This window comes from Colletes gigas, unplaced genomic scaffold (genome assembly GCF_013123115.1).
Source record: "Colletes gigas isolate AHSC1104 unplaced genomic scaffold, ASM1312311v1 Colletes_gigas_Sc00010, whole genome shotgun sequence".
Classification (NCBI taxonomy): Eukaryota; Metazoa; Arthropoda; class Insecta; order Hymenoptera; family Colletidae; genus Colletes; species Colletes gigas.
This window is the reverse complement of record NW_025106639.1, coordinates 8,344,307-8,358,165: the sequence shown is the minus strand read 5'-3', so window position 1 is coordinate 8,358,165 and position 13,859 is coordinate 8,344,307. Positions and strand designations below refer to the sequence as shown.

General features: G+C 43.5%; 1 protein-coding gene across 1 annotated transcript; it reads right to left on the bottom strand.

Moving 5' to 3' along the window:
• Positions 1–170: 170 nt before the first annotated feature.
• Positions 171–3,000, bottom strand: LOC122397703 (probable tyrosyl-DNA phosphodiesterase). Its single transcript, XM_043397051.1, has 6 exons — positions 2,912–3,000; positions 2,758–2,835; positions 1,573–2,677; positions 947–1,489; positions 436–634; positions 171–360 (listed from the first exon to the last, which is right to left on the bottom strand). Exons 1-6 carry the CDS (start codon positions 2,937–2,939, stop codon positions 223–225), a joined length of 2,091 nt encoding a protein of 696 aa, XP_043252986.1. The 5' UTR covers positions 2,940–3,000; the 3' UTR covers positions 171–222.
• Positions 3,001–13,859: the final 10,859 nt, after the last annotated feature.

Genomic DNA, 13,859 nt, shown 5'->3' with positions numbered 1-13,859 from the left:
CTGTTACTCCAAAAACATACTTCGAACGCTTTATCTTTTCTTTTAACTTGGTTAACGATCAGAATGGATAACGATTAAACGCGGCAGCGCGCGCATTTAATATGTCGTTTATTATAAAAGTTTGTACGTACATTGCATTTTTTATAAATATTTTTCAAAATACACGCGAATATTTGAATATAAGATTAGGACAATTTTGTACAGATACCAAATACTGGTTCGCTAATCGCTACCGCTAAATATGTCCACGACAAACGGTTTATCTTGACGCTCGTACTTGGTCAGGGGTATATCGTATGGAATGGGAAAGACCGGTACACCTGCCTCTTCCTCTTGGATCGGGAATGTCGTTGATCCAGTCTACAAAAAAAATGGATATATTTAAACACGATCACCTACGTAACATTAAAATTAAATAATTATATTGTTACGCACAATAAACTTTGGAATAAATAATACACCGGCTTCGAAATTCATAATAAACGAATTTTTAGCCACTCCCCACGCAGCTTTGCTTAAATTCGCACTGGTAAGCAGAAACCACGGAACTTTCTTGAAATCGGGCGAAAATCTCGTGTACGATTTAATGTGCGGCATAGCTTTGTCTCTTCCGATGTGCGTAGATTTCCATTGGCTAGAGAAATTATTAGATATTTAACAAAATAAAAATCTACGGTCAAACATAGATACAAAGTGATTCTTCTGTTCAGGCACCTAAAAAATCGACAAATTCGTACAGCCGCCGTACTACTTCGGAAGTATTCGGCAAAATTCGACTCGAGATATATCGAGTTTCGTTCGAGTTTACCGGTCTTTTTGCCAAACCCGAGTTTCGGATTACACGCTTCGAGCGATGTCGTTATTGCTGTGGTGTCGACTGTTTTTTGGAGCTTCCAACGGTAGAATCATCCTGTACAATGTAAGTGTTTAAAATTTGTAAACTTACTATAAGTACGACTCTATCCATTCTTGCTTCGAATGTGTCTGAAGACCGTAAGGGAAGCAACATGATCCTACTTGACAGTCGAAGCTTTGTTTATAGTTGTTTATGGAGGGATAAATAAAATGAAATTTCGGGTGACTCTTCAATCCAGACGTTGTCTCTCTTGACATCGCAGGTACTATATCTTTTAAAAGCCAACTATCGAAATTCGGGCCTAAACTACCGATACTAGAGCTTTGCGCTACGATCGGCCATTGTGGCGCGTCCGCAGGTAACGTAGCATGTGCAGAAAGGACACTTGCTAATTTCTTATGTCCCCAAAAGTTCTGTTCACTGGCCCTCTGCGATCCGGGAACGGAAGCAACAAAAAATACATTTATCGACGAGAAATCTGCTCTTCGAATAGCAACCAGCCATTCGGTTATAATCGGTTCTTTATATTTGTTCAGATAACGCTCTAAATCTTTTTTAAACCCTGTGGGTGATTCTCCATCACCCGTATTCGCAGACTCAGGCAGTGGCGGAAGATGCGGTGATATCCATACTCTGATCAGGAGAAAATATAACCAATTGTTTATTCGATTTTTTCCCCCAAACGAGAAAATAAGTTTTAATATTATTCAACACACCCTTGGGTTCGGTTATCCCAGTCATCAACATACAAATTTGCAGTAGATACGACAATTCGTATGCCATCATTTTTATATTTTAAAATCATAAGTTTGGTATGATGGCAACCGAATTTTGACTGCATTTGGATAGGTATCAAGGTAATATTTGAGCCCACATTCTCCGTGTCCACTCTTTCTCCATATATAACAAACATATCGGGACGCTGGCCAGCCAGCAAATACTGTAAACATAACCACCCGACGTCGACCATATAGCTGATTTGTAAACTACACTCTATCTCTCCTAGACTTCTGTCTAAAATTTCGGGAAACGTTATAGAAAACTGTTGATGGTACGTAGCTTTTGACTTCTGAATTCTTGTGAAAAATATGTGGTACGGCGCAGAACAAGCATACTTTAGGTCAAATTTTCCTGGTTCGACCACGGATACTTCGAACCCGCGTTGTTTCATCATACTAATAGCTTTTTCTCTGAATTCTAGTCTGGACTTTGCGGTCTTGCACGATTGAAAAGCATTGAACAAAGATTTGGAATTCGACGAACTAGAACTCTGCTCGCTATTTGAACTTTTATCCGTGCTTTGAGTAGATTCTTTAATATCGCCGTGATAATCGCTATTATTTGACTTTGATTTTTTGTTTACAGGTTCATTATCTTTTAAATTATTATTTCGTTTTATTCCTTGCGGAGAATCATCCTCCTTTGTTCTTTCCTCTTCTATTTTAAGGCTATCAAGCTCCTGTCTCATTACGTGGACTTTACTAGTAGAAGATTTAGAAAGTGCTTCTGCCTGATCATCCATACCTTTTAATTTACTCTCTCTCCTTTCTGTCATTATTTGTTTGTGCCTTTCTACTTTATCTTTTAAATTCTGACCGCCACTACTATCTCCTTTCGGTATCGTAGAATATATAATACTAACATCAGAACCCATACCTGTTGTCGAAGTCGAACTGCATGTACTATTATCTTTCTCTCTTCTTAAAACCAGTTGCAAGATATTCAACTGATCCATCAAAAGCGATCGGTCGGAACATTCAAAATCAAGGTTATCAGGTACCTGCACTTTTTTTTCTAACTGACTTGCGGCTATTTTTTCCACTGGAACAAAAATTAACTTCTTGTTTAATACGATTAAAAACTTATTTAAAAATCATTGGAAATAAATTATTATTACTTACAGTGTGGGTGTGACATCTCTTTGAAATGGATTGGATTTCTGCGATAACATTTTTCCATGAAGGGGCATTGTTTCTTACCTTGTACGAAATATTGCAATTTTTTAAATCGTAGAAAATTAGATTTTAACGTTAAACTCAATTGGATCTCGCTTACCATTGTTACTAGATGAATTCGATGCCATTTCGTGTCACACTTTGTCACTTAAACATTCTATGACCTACTACAGTTCGTTACGATTGGCGACTGTTGTTTGAAGTACCAAAGGGAGTAATAGGTGGCGCTGTATTCGCAATAGTATTAGCGCAGTTCGAATCGAAATTAGTTTCATTGTCAATCTCGATATAATAGCGTTTACACTTGGTAAAAGTTTTTCGAAAATTACGTGAAACGTGTATGACACGACAATGAATTTAGTAGTTAAAGTTGGTCAGAGTTAATCGTTATAAAAACGTGTTAAAACATTCATTCAAGTCACCTAGCTTTTATAACCGCCAAATTTGTGAACAGTGAAACGAAACATTTGAATAAATTGGTTGAACTTTCAGCATTTGGAATCAAGATTCGATTCGTTAACAAGTCTTGCAAACGATATTATCATAATTAAGAAGAATGAAGGAATGAAGAAACGTTTGTTGGGTTAATTGTTCAGGGAAATGAAAACAACGAGTGGGTAAGTGTATGAATTCGATACTGACTTCTGACTACTGATTCGAGACTGATATTTAGAGCTACACAAGTATGTCTTTAATGTTTTATGAAAACGTTTCGTATGGAATTATTAAGTAACGTTATCAATATGTGTGCTATTTTTTATTGACGATGAACTTTTAATTATATTCTAACGAGGAGAAGTTTGAATAAATTCATTCATTATATTCATGGTGTTGTTCAAAGACAATATGGCGCACAGAGGGCGCGTTATACACTATTGATGATGAATGTCGATCGTTTCGAAATTTCGTGCCCTTATATTCATTACTGGTTATGTTGATTTTATTTCGGTTATTATGCAACACAAATTTAATATCGAACGAAACGTCGATACAAACTCGAGCCGCCACGAGGAACGCTGGCCAAAAGCGACGGAGAACGATTAAGAGCGTCTCGGCGCCTAACTGCGCGTCCTTAACCGTGCTGGGCGTCGAGCACCTAAGTCAACTTTCAACGAGTAAAATCCGCGACCGCATCCCGGTGTTCTCTGCTCTCGAGAAGGGGACACTTGGAAGAGAATTGTGCCGGCGCATTTCCATTCTTCCAAGAACAATTAGTCGCGACGCAAAGAACGAATAGCCGGTCTTAAAAATCGGCAAACGGCCGCTTAATATGCATGCGCATAACTTACTCGGCCCGGATGCTATTGGGTTGATTAAATTAAAAACATCGCGGCCGGAACACAAGCTGACCGCGTTTCCGTGGAAACGAATGGGCGAACCAATAGCAAAATTTTAGGGTGGACTTTATTTATTACTTGTACGGAACAAAGAATATATTTTTCGAGTTGCCCCGTCGCGCTATTAAAATTATACGAGTCTCTTTTATTCCCCGGCTCGGTAATATCCTGGGTTCTAGGGGCGGAACTATCAAATAACACTCGGCAGGTAATTGGAAAATAAGTACACGGTAGTTGGCAAATGTTATCTAGCACTCATGGAGAAAATAGCACTTGCGTCAAATCGATTCTTCTGACTCCTGTATCTATTATTATCAACTGAAGTGTTTCCACGATACTTCTAGAGTTCCTCGGTGGTCCGTGCATATTGCATGAAATGTTATTTTAACTTGGTTCCGGGTAACTTGATTCGGGTCAAAGGCGAAGGGACTTGACGAATTAACAACGAGACCGCGCATTATCGAGAGATCCGCCGTTTAAAACCGAGAAAATGTTGCTTCATTTGTTAATGTTAAATGTTCCACGCTCGTTAGAAGTTCCAAGACCAATTAGGGCTTCGACGTCGTTCTAACAACTCTATATCAATCGGAATCGTGACTAGGAACGAAACGAAAGGGGTGAATTTTCATCTTACTTTCCCGGGGACAGTATCGGAATGTGACACAGTTGTTTCCGTTAATTTTTAATAAAATTAACATCGAGGCAAGGTTCCCGCGACCTTTGAGCTTTATCGGGAAGCTCCATCCACTCTTGCGCGCGGTGGAATCGGAGCGTTTCGCGAATGGTCTGCTATTATAATCCACTCTGTCCGTACTGCTTGCAGAGCTACTGTCGAGCGTCTAGGGGGTTAATGCGTCAGCCGTTCTCCTTTCACGCGCAATATCTCCGTCCACTTAATTAATTCGTTTCGAAGACATTAGCGTAAATTGCTAGAAAACACGCATCGGGACGCAGTTTCAGGACGCGTTTAACGGGCCGCGACGATGTAAATAATAACAGAGTTATTACGCGTCTGGCGGGAATGGCAAAGGCGAAGGCAAAGGCAAAGGGCGGACACGGAGCAACCGAAAAGTGGTATTCGTCAGGCTTGCAGGATGTGGAGAGAGCAAAGGGTGGAAAAGGAGAGAGAGAGCGGGTGAGAGAGAAAGAGGGTGGGAGAGATGCCGTGCGTCGAGACGCCTCGGTCCGCTCAGTCACCGCCCAGACCGCGCCGCGAGCGATTCATCCGGCAGGGCAGCCGCGTTCTTCGGTTCCTTTTCCGCGTCGCGGTGTCAGTGTCCCCTTCCGATCTCACCTGGATGCGCATTAACTTCCGGCGTCCCCTGGACGAGGGTTACGCGCACGTGCACGCGTTTTACGGGGCGATTCTCATTCAGGGGAACGCGTTCCACGGCCCTCGTGTCCCTGGCGACGGCCGACGATCCAGGAGTCGCGTGACCGCGCGGTTCCTCCGCGTCGTTAGGCGACACGCTCGCCTCGATCGCGCGAACCACCGGTTGTGAAGTGCTGGTGCCGTGGCGGAGTCGACCGGAACGGATCCTGCCTCAAGCGGTTTCCTCTGGAGGCTCTCAGAAGGCAATCAAGATCCATCGCCGCCCGGAAATGCCGGAAAGTCAAGGTCGCTTTATTCACTCCGGGTGTTCACGCGTTGTTTACCGCGACGCGGCTACGAAATCCTTGCGAACCGTCCCCTCGAGATACGAGTACGCGATTTCCGTGTCGAACGTTGATCGAATTCTCAACGGTAGACGCCAAAGGCGCTCGAACGACGAAGAAGTTTCTCTTGGAGATGCTCGAAAATTGAATAGAATTATTGTCCGTTCGCACGGAGCGCGAGTACGATCGTCGGCGAAAGCGTTCCTCTTGACCTACCGCGACTGTTATCGTTTCTACTTCCATTCGAGGCGGTTGCTCGTTTTAAGAATCCCCGCGACCCAACCCGCGTTGGTAAACAATTAATTACACCGCGTCTTGAAACTTACTTCGCGGAGCTCGCGTTCCAGGCAACCGATAGCTTTCCCAGAAGCAAAAGTTTGCCAGTTGTTACAACCGCGTTACGATGAAAAGAGAGCGACGTTGGCGCAACGTGGTACGCAATTCCGATATATTTATCTTCGAGACGTCTATCTTACGCAAAGTATTCGTGAAAGTTCTCTATCGCGGTTGTTTAGGATCGGGCGTCTACGAGGATCTTGTAACTTCGCAAACAAAACACATTCCGCGTCCTCCGGTATCTGCACTGTTTTGTCTCCGACCTTTTGGAAGGTGAAGGCTCGCAAGAAGGATTCCAAGGGCCATTGTATTCGTGTCACGTTGATCGAACTGTTACGATAACCGAGTTGACGCGGGAAAATCATCGAACGACTTTAACCTCTCCACCCGTTACGACGTGCAGTGAGTTCAAAAAGCTGTTTCATGCATCATATACTAATCGATTCCATAAGCTTTGATCTCTTTTCGTCACCTACGACCCGCGTTACAAGTACTTGTTCGTGCAAAAACAAGTCGAGAATGTAAAATAAATTTTTGCTCGCCTTGAAAATCTGTACGAAGCAGCGTTACACCATTTTTACCAATTCTTCGATAGAATTTATTTCCTATACCGATTATCCGAAACATTGTTTCCTCATTAGTTCGGATAATCCACGTTTTTCCAAATACTCCTTCCCATAATAGCAGAGAATAAAAGTTCAATTACCGAAATGTCGATTCGAGGGTGATTATTGGTCCTCGATTAGCAGCGAAAGAATCGCAGTTATTATAGGAGACCGCAATCGAGTATCGAAAAGCGATCGAACGAAATTTTCACGAACATCCCCGATAACGAATAACGCTTCCTAAAATTGTTAATTTCGTATTTCATGGCGATTCATCGTTGTGCATGGAACGTCGAGGTGGTGTTTTTTTGCTGATTAGAAGTTTTCCGTACCGCGGGATGCAAATAGTTTCCGCAGACACGATTTAATGGGAGGTCCGACGTTTACACACGCAGCCAGATGTGAAAACAGCCCGGAGTATCGGTGCACCTATTAACTTAGATTAACTGGCATTAGGTAGTCGTCTCGCGATCCGTTTTCCGCCCAATAAATTGCGAATCGAATATCTGGCCACCTCGTAACACGTAATCCGAATCGACAGATATACGATGCCATTTTTTGCCGATAAATTATTTCCCCGATCCGCGATATACAATCTAGCGTGAAATATTTTTACGATCCATTCATTAGCGGCGCTCGACGGCGAAAAAAGAACTATTTTCCCCGACGTGAGCGGGGTTTATCGAATCATTATTCGGCTCTCGATATCCGTCGGTTAAAGGAAATTGGATTTTTATTGCCACGTGTTGAACGATGTTTCTGTTTCCACTGCTCGAACGTTGCCGATCGTCTTCGATAATTAACGGGGAAAACGAGTCCGTTGATCGACGCACGGCCAAGGGGGGAAAAAACGTCTCTTCGAGGATAGTCTTTGTGGCTGGTCGTGCGACATAAAGTGCTTCCTTGCTTGAAAACTTCGAGCTCGGAAGTGGCCGTCGTCAGCCTTGCCACTGCGAACAATAAGTGGAGATAGAACGAGTTCGAGAAAGACACTTCAATTTACATTCGATACTCTAAAGGAGTATGGATCGTTCGACATTTCCATGAATAATCGACTGTAACGACGACTAGGTTTTGTATAGACCGTCGATAATACTCGAGACGCATGGAAAACGTCGACGATGAGTCTGGGAAACATTACCGAGGTTTCTCCCGAAGTGTCTCTTGAAAACTAGCAAATAATAACGACGTTATTTCGTTGATACGTTTACTTCGACCTCTCAGCTCTCTTTCCACGTTTAAACTTACGAAATATGGGTTAGATCTGTGGTGCTTAACCCTTTTTATCCAATCGGAACATTCCTCAAAATAACGTAACATCTTTTTGCGCGAATATCGTAAAAACTTGAACACTTCGCTGTACAAGACGATACGCTTGCAAGGAACATCAGAATCCTCCAAGACTTTTTTAGTTTCAATTGTAGGAAACTTTTTATCCCAGGTCTGCATCTCTAATAGAATCCAGACAGTAAAGGATTCCTGTATCCGCGTTCAATTTTAACGCCATCGAGATAAAAGTAATCGTTAAAAGAGTTCCGTAGCGTTTCCGGGCGTTTGCAAAATTCGCTTTTACCAAAGCGTGTCCAAGAATCGCTTTAAACTATCAAATTTTTCTAAACACGTTTAATTTCACGTGACGTTATCTCCAGCAAGCGTTGCACACGTCGTGAAGGAGCAGTGAGCACGATATTATTCCCGCAGGACGTGCGCGACGACTAAACTCATTATGTCGCCCCGAAGTAAACAAGATTATCGCCGCACACACCTTTTATTAGAGCGTGCTCCTTAACGAAATAGAAGTAACAAAATGCAGGGGCCGCGCAGGAAATTAACTATTCCTGTCGGGGAGAACGCGGTCGATAAAAAATGTTTAAACCTCGAGAAGTATAATTTATTGGCTGTTGTCATTTTCTCCGCGCCAAAGTACAAAGGCCCGAGAAAATTGAATCGCGCTGGAAAGTGACCGAACGAAACTCTTTTCCGAAGCGTTTGGGAAAATACTTCTCGGGGGCGAGGACACCTTTTTCCCTCTATTTGTCAGCGAAAGACGTTCCTTTTTATTAAAGACTCCCTTTTAATGAAATATCGCGACTGCGAACAACACTTTAGAAATCACAACGTTGACGCCGGACCCGCGTTAACTTTTGCTACCCAAGTTTTATTTTCTTTCGCGCGAGTTATGATACGGCACGTGCGCCGTGTTACGAACAAAATTATGGTGATTTATTTATATCGTATTGGCCGTAAAAAAAATGATTTATACACCGTTCCAAAGCGATGCATCGTCGTCGTCGTATATAAGTCGTTAAAATTATAATTCTTACATCTGAAAATCTGAATAAGTTTCTGGATTTGTGTTTAAAAGCATTGCCAAGATCTTGTTTTGCGTTCCGTCCTTCCTACAATTTTACTATCGATATAAACTATCAGGGCCCGTCGATCTCTCTGTATTTACAATCTCTGCTGTTGTAGCTCGTTTGTACAAACAACAATATACCTCTACTCGCGGGTTACTCACAGTAGAACACGTTCTTAGAACGTGAGACTTCTCGCATTAATTTCGAATCATGATCATGGCAATGTTTACAAACCGAACGCGCGGAAGCAATAAAAGTCTGCGCATTCGTAAAGTCAAGGCTCAGCCAAGTGCACGCGTACTCGATGGATTTTCAAAATAGATTTGACCAAAAAGAAAACCTTTTTTATCTCGCGATAATTACGATACAGATTGAACCAAGTATTTAACAAGTGGTGCAATTTGTACGAACAAAATGCCGTACGGAAAGTATTTACTTTGTAAGAAGGTTTCAGAAATGTCATTAACGATAACATTAAATTGAAGCGGACCAAGATGCAAGTCTCGAGATACCCTAGATGAAATATTAATATAGCGGGGGAAGAAGCTCCGTAGCTTAACTAATTGTGTCCTATTCATAAGGAAAGTAGAAATCCAGGACAGTAAATTACCTTCGGTTCCTATGGCTTTCGACTCGTATATTAGGACGGAACGAACTTCGCTCAAAGGATTTCTAAAATTTTTAATCAGATACACTGTCTAACGAAATCGTGTTTACCTTCGCGCGAAACTTTTAAAATAGAACGAATACAAAGGCAGGAAATTTGAATCGTCGAGAGCTTTTTTGACGAAACCCAGGACATTATTCGATAAAGCTGTGCTTTTGCTTTGGCCTCCGAGCCAAGTACCGCGTCTCTTCAAATTTTTCCCGTAAATTTTCCGAGTACTTTTACAGTCGTTTCGGGAGTTTCATGCGCTACAGAAACCGAGACTTAATTTCCGCCTGTTTTCGCGTGCATTTCTTAATCTACGCGCGCGATCTCGAGTCTCGTAGGATTCCCGGTTCGCTGTCAGATAAAAGCACTCGAAGACGGCACGCGATGAATAAATTCATTGCAGTAATCACCGGCATTGTTCCTCCATCTTGGTACAAACAGATCGGACGAACCGCTGTGTTTCTCGGTTAAATCGAGCAGCGTAAATAATCGTGTCAGTTTCGCGGGTTTTCCCGATACGCCCCCCGGAACGCTGGCTACGTTTTTAAGCAACGGGTTCGAGCCACGAAACGAGAAATGCCGTTTAGTTAATTGCTTGCGAGTCGTGCAAAGCGTCGAGAATTTTCAAAATGGAATTTGTCGCTCGACTGCGACGCACAAGAAACGACAGCCCCCTTGAATCGGAATGGGATGTATGTACTTTAGATCCGTCTTCGAGGAAAGTGGCCATTTACATCGGTTCACAGTGTATAGAGAAGAATGAACGGCTTTATGTCATCGCTTCGTCGTTCCAACGCATTCCCGTATCTTTTTTAGAAGAAAATACCAAAGAAACAACGCTCCTTGCCCAGACGAGTAATTCTTTTTATAGATACTTGATGTTTCGGTCGGGGCATTTTTGTTTAGAAAATAATAGTTCTGGCGAAGAACGGCGAGGCTTGTTTCGAGCGATTCGCCAGCGTAGAAATAATAGCGGTGCATTTAACCGGAACAAGATATTTTCCACGGCAGACTGGCTTTTCCGCGAGCATTCAGACTTTTGACATTTTATTCGAGCGTAGATCCGTCGATTTATATACAAAGTTCAATCTCTAAATGCGCGTTCGCTCTGATCGACCGCGTGTTTACACAACATTCGCCGACATTCCCCAAGGATGCGCGTTTGCGAAAGCTTCTCCCTTTGAGCTCGACCTTTCGAGGTTTTAATTCCGCGAAACGTCGGTTAATCGGAAACACGACCCATCCGGACTACTCTGAAATTGTTTTACGTTCGCGTAACAATTTCCGAACAGGGACCGCGCCCGTCCAAATTTGATTAAACGATTTTTTTCTAACCCCTCGATTGTTCGGCAGAACTCCGCCCCGCCATTTTCTCCGAGGAGAACGACGAGAGGCGCGCGTCTCGTCTCGTCCCTTTCAACGACCTGCATAAAGATTCTCGTTAAAATACCGTCCTCCGGAGAGGACCAGAGGGAGAAAAAGCGGACCACGCTTCGGGGAAGTTTTAAGTGTAACGCCCTTCTTCGTCTTCGTCCTCTTATCTTATCCTCTGGTCGAACTCTTATTATCCTATTTTCATGCTTCTTCATCGGCTGAATTGGGGTTATCGGAGCGCTCAATTATTTGGGTCATCCGAGGGCTAACGTTTTGTGCCACCCGTCGAACACACCCGCTTTCCACGGAATACTTTCCCACCTATAAATAATGACCGCGCGACAAAACAATGTAAGGGGATATTTAACCGAGATGAACTTGGAAATTAATTGGTGCCTCGTATGCGCGAGGAATCTCACGCGAGGGTGGAACAAGTATTATATTATATTGTCGCACGTTCCGGTGATCTATTGATACGAATTCTTCGGGGGTTTGTATCAAATCATCGGTAATTTCTTCTATCTAAACACACTCTGTGTTTTGTCCTAGCATAATGTACCCAATTGATTCATAAAAATAGAGATAGGCACCTTTTATTCAAGTTCGTAATATTGAGAAGATAGGTAAGGAAACAAGGACTGCGGTTTAAAAATATGCAGAAGCAAAGTAAAAATAGGTGGCTGTGAATAAGAAGGATGGCAGTTAGCGGAGCGATATGAAAGATTGATGTAGATAAGGTTGACAAGATCGTTAAGGAGAATCGGTGTTAAGTATCTCGTAGACGAAGCAACAACGGTGATCTATCTTTGTTTCTCGTTGAGCCAGCCGGGCTTTTCAAACAGGGGAGAGACGCGATCAAATTTATGGCTATTGCATACGAACCGGAAGCAAGATTTTCGAACACGTTTTACGCGGGAGATGACGAGGAGAGGCGAGGAATAATCGTAGATCGAGATAGCGGACGAGACGAATATAGAATAGGAGGACTAGTAAGCAACGCTACGAACAGATTCACGACTCTCTGTTAAAACTTTCGAACTGTCCGTGCGAAGACTGAAGCCACGAAGTTCTCCGCGAAGACCAACATTTTTTGGTACTTCAACGAGACGAATGGTTTCCATAAACATAATAGAAAGATAGATTTTTTTTATAAAGAAACGGTACAATGTTGCAGATAAATCGTACTAGAAGTCTTTACCATTTAACGAGCCAGAGTTCGAGAAGTTATAATCAAGTAAGAAACACGATGTCGCGAATATTCGCGATTCAGGTAGGAATTAGAACAGTCGAGGGAGCAGACGAATCAACGAATTTCATCCGTTCGCAATTTTGCACCGTAACTCGACGAAATCTCCCGGCAGAGCCCCCCGAAGAAGTTTCTATTCCACGGCGTACAAGCTGCGCCGGCTGATCTGCATACGCGTCGGCTCTTGCATACGAATTACACGCATGCAAATAGCATCGCGATAGGCGTGCACGCGTGCAACGTGACATTGAATACGATGGAAGTGTATCGAAGTTAGAGACGCGTGTCGATACGGAGTAAACGACCGTGGTCGTTCGCGTGTACCACAGGCGGGCACGTATGTAGCAACAACGCGTCGCATCTGTCAGGGCTGGTATTGCGCCGCCGAAATTGTTTCGGCCTAATCGTTATCTCCGGATCAGAGATTGCTCGACGCCCAATTTTCCAGCACCGTAAACAAACGCGTCGCGGGGATCCGCAAGAAGCGGGCTCCTCTTCCTGTAACTCGTGCGTGGCTTTTAATTTCCGGACGGTGGCAAGCGCTGTCCGAGAAAATGCAACCGGTTCCATTCGGCTGCGTTCGAAAGACCGGGCGAACCGAGCTACGATCGAAGCTTTCTCGAATCTCACGCTGGGAAAAGACCGATAAGACGAACGGAACGTCCCTGTGTGCACCGTACAGGATGATTGTAGTTACTGGGTCAGGCTATCGTTCCGTTCTAAGCGAAAGTCGAGATCGTGGAGGAAAATTTACGACGGTGGACTCTTTATTTTAATGTTTGAGGTCCTTTCGACCGTGACTCGGGCCAGGAAAGTTTCCGTGAAATCTGGTAAGGAGCTTCGAGCGGATGATATAATTAGGTTCGAGCATAACAACCTGAAAAGCAACCGTGACAGCGTCGGATTATTCCGTTAACGCTGTTGGAAATTCGTCGCGAGTCGTAAAGGATGCGTCGTAATTTTCAAACACGCAGTCACGCGCGCGCTCGAGTAGGATCGATTTTCCCGGGGCGGAAAAGTTTTCCTCGGGTTCGTTATGCGGTTACTTTCGTTCCGAATCGCGAGCTTCGTCGCACCTATTTCGCCCTGCGCCTAGGCGGAAATCAATTTCGTTCCTTCGTGGGGGTATGCAGATGACGTCTCCGCGCGGGAAAAAGTTGATCGACAAATTGATCGAGTCGGGCATCAAAATTGCCCCGCGTTGCCAATAAAACTTCACCCGCGCTTCCTGGAATTCTCTACGCTCCCTGTACTTTCCCCTCCCAGTCGTAGTAAAACACAGCTCGAAGAGAGATCGAGTTTTAAAGGTCGTGGTAACTTAACTTCGAAACATTTTTCATCGACGCGGTGTCGTAAAACTTATGGTCGATAGTGTGCAGAACTCCAGGGCATAATAGAATCGTCGATTCGTGTCACAGAAGGTAGTGTAACGTACAGACGAGTTGATAGTGGTCCGTGTTCCCCGGTTTCGATATCTCGCCA

What these genes read in the sequence shown, in the direction of transcription:
- LOC122397703 (XM_043397051.1), bottom strand. Translation starts at nt 2,939, where the DNA reads ATGGCATCGAATTCATCTAGTAACAATG. An exon ending in GAATTCATCTAGTAACAATG is followed by an intron (nt 2,836 to 2,911) that starts GTAAGCGAGATC and finishes ATTTCGTACAAG; the next exon opens with GTAAGAAACAATGCCCCTTC. An exon ending in TGGATAGAGTCGTACTTATA is followed by an intron (nt 635 to 946) that starts GTAAGTTTACAA and finishes TAATTTCTCTAG; the next exon opens with CCAATGGAAATCTACGCACA.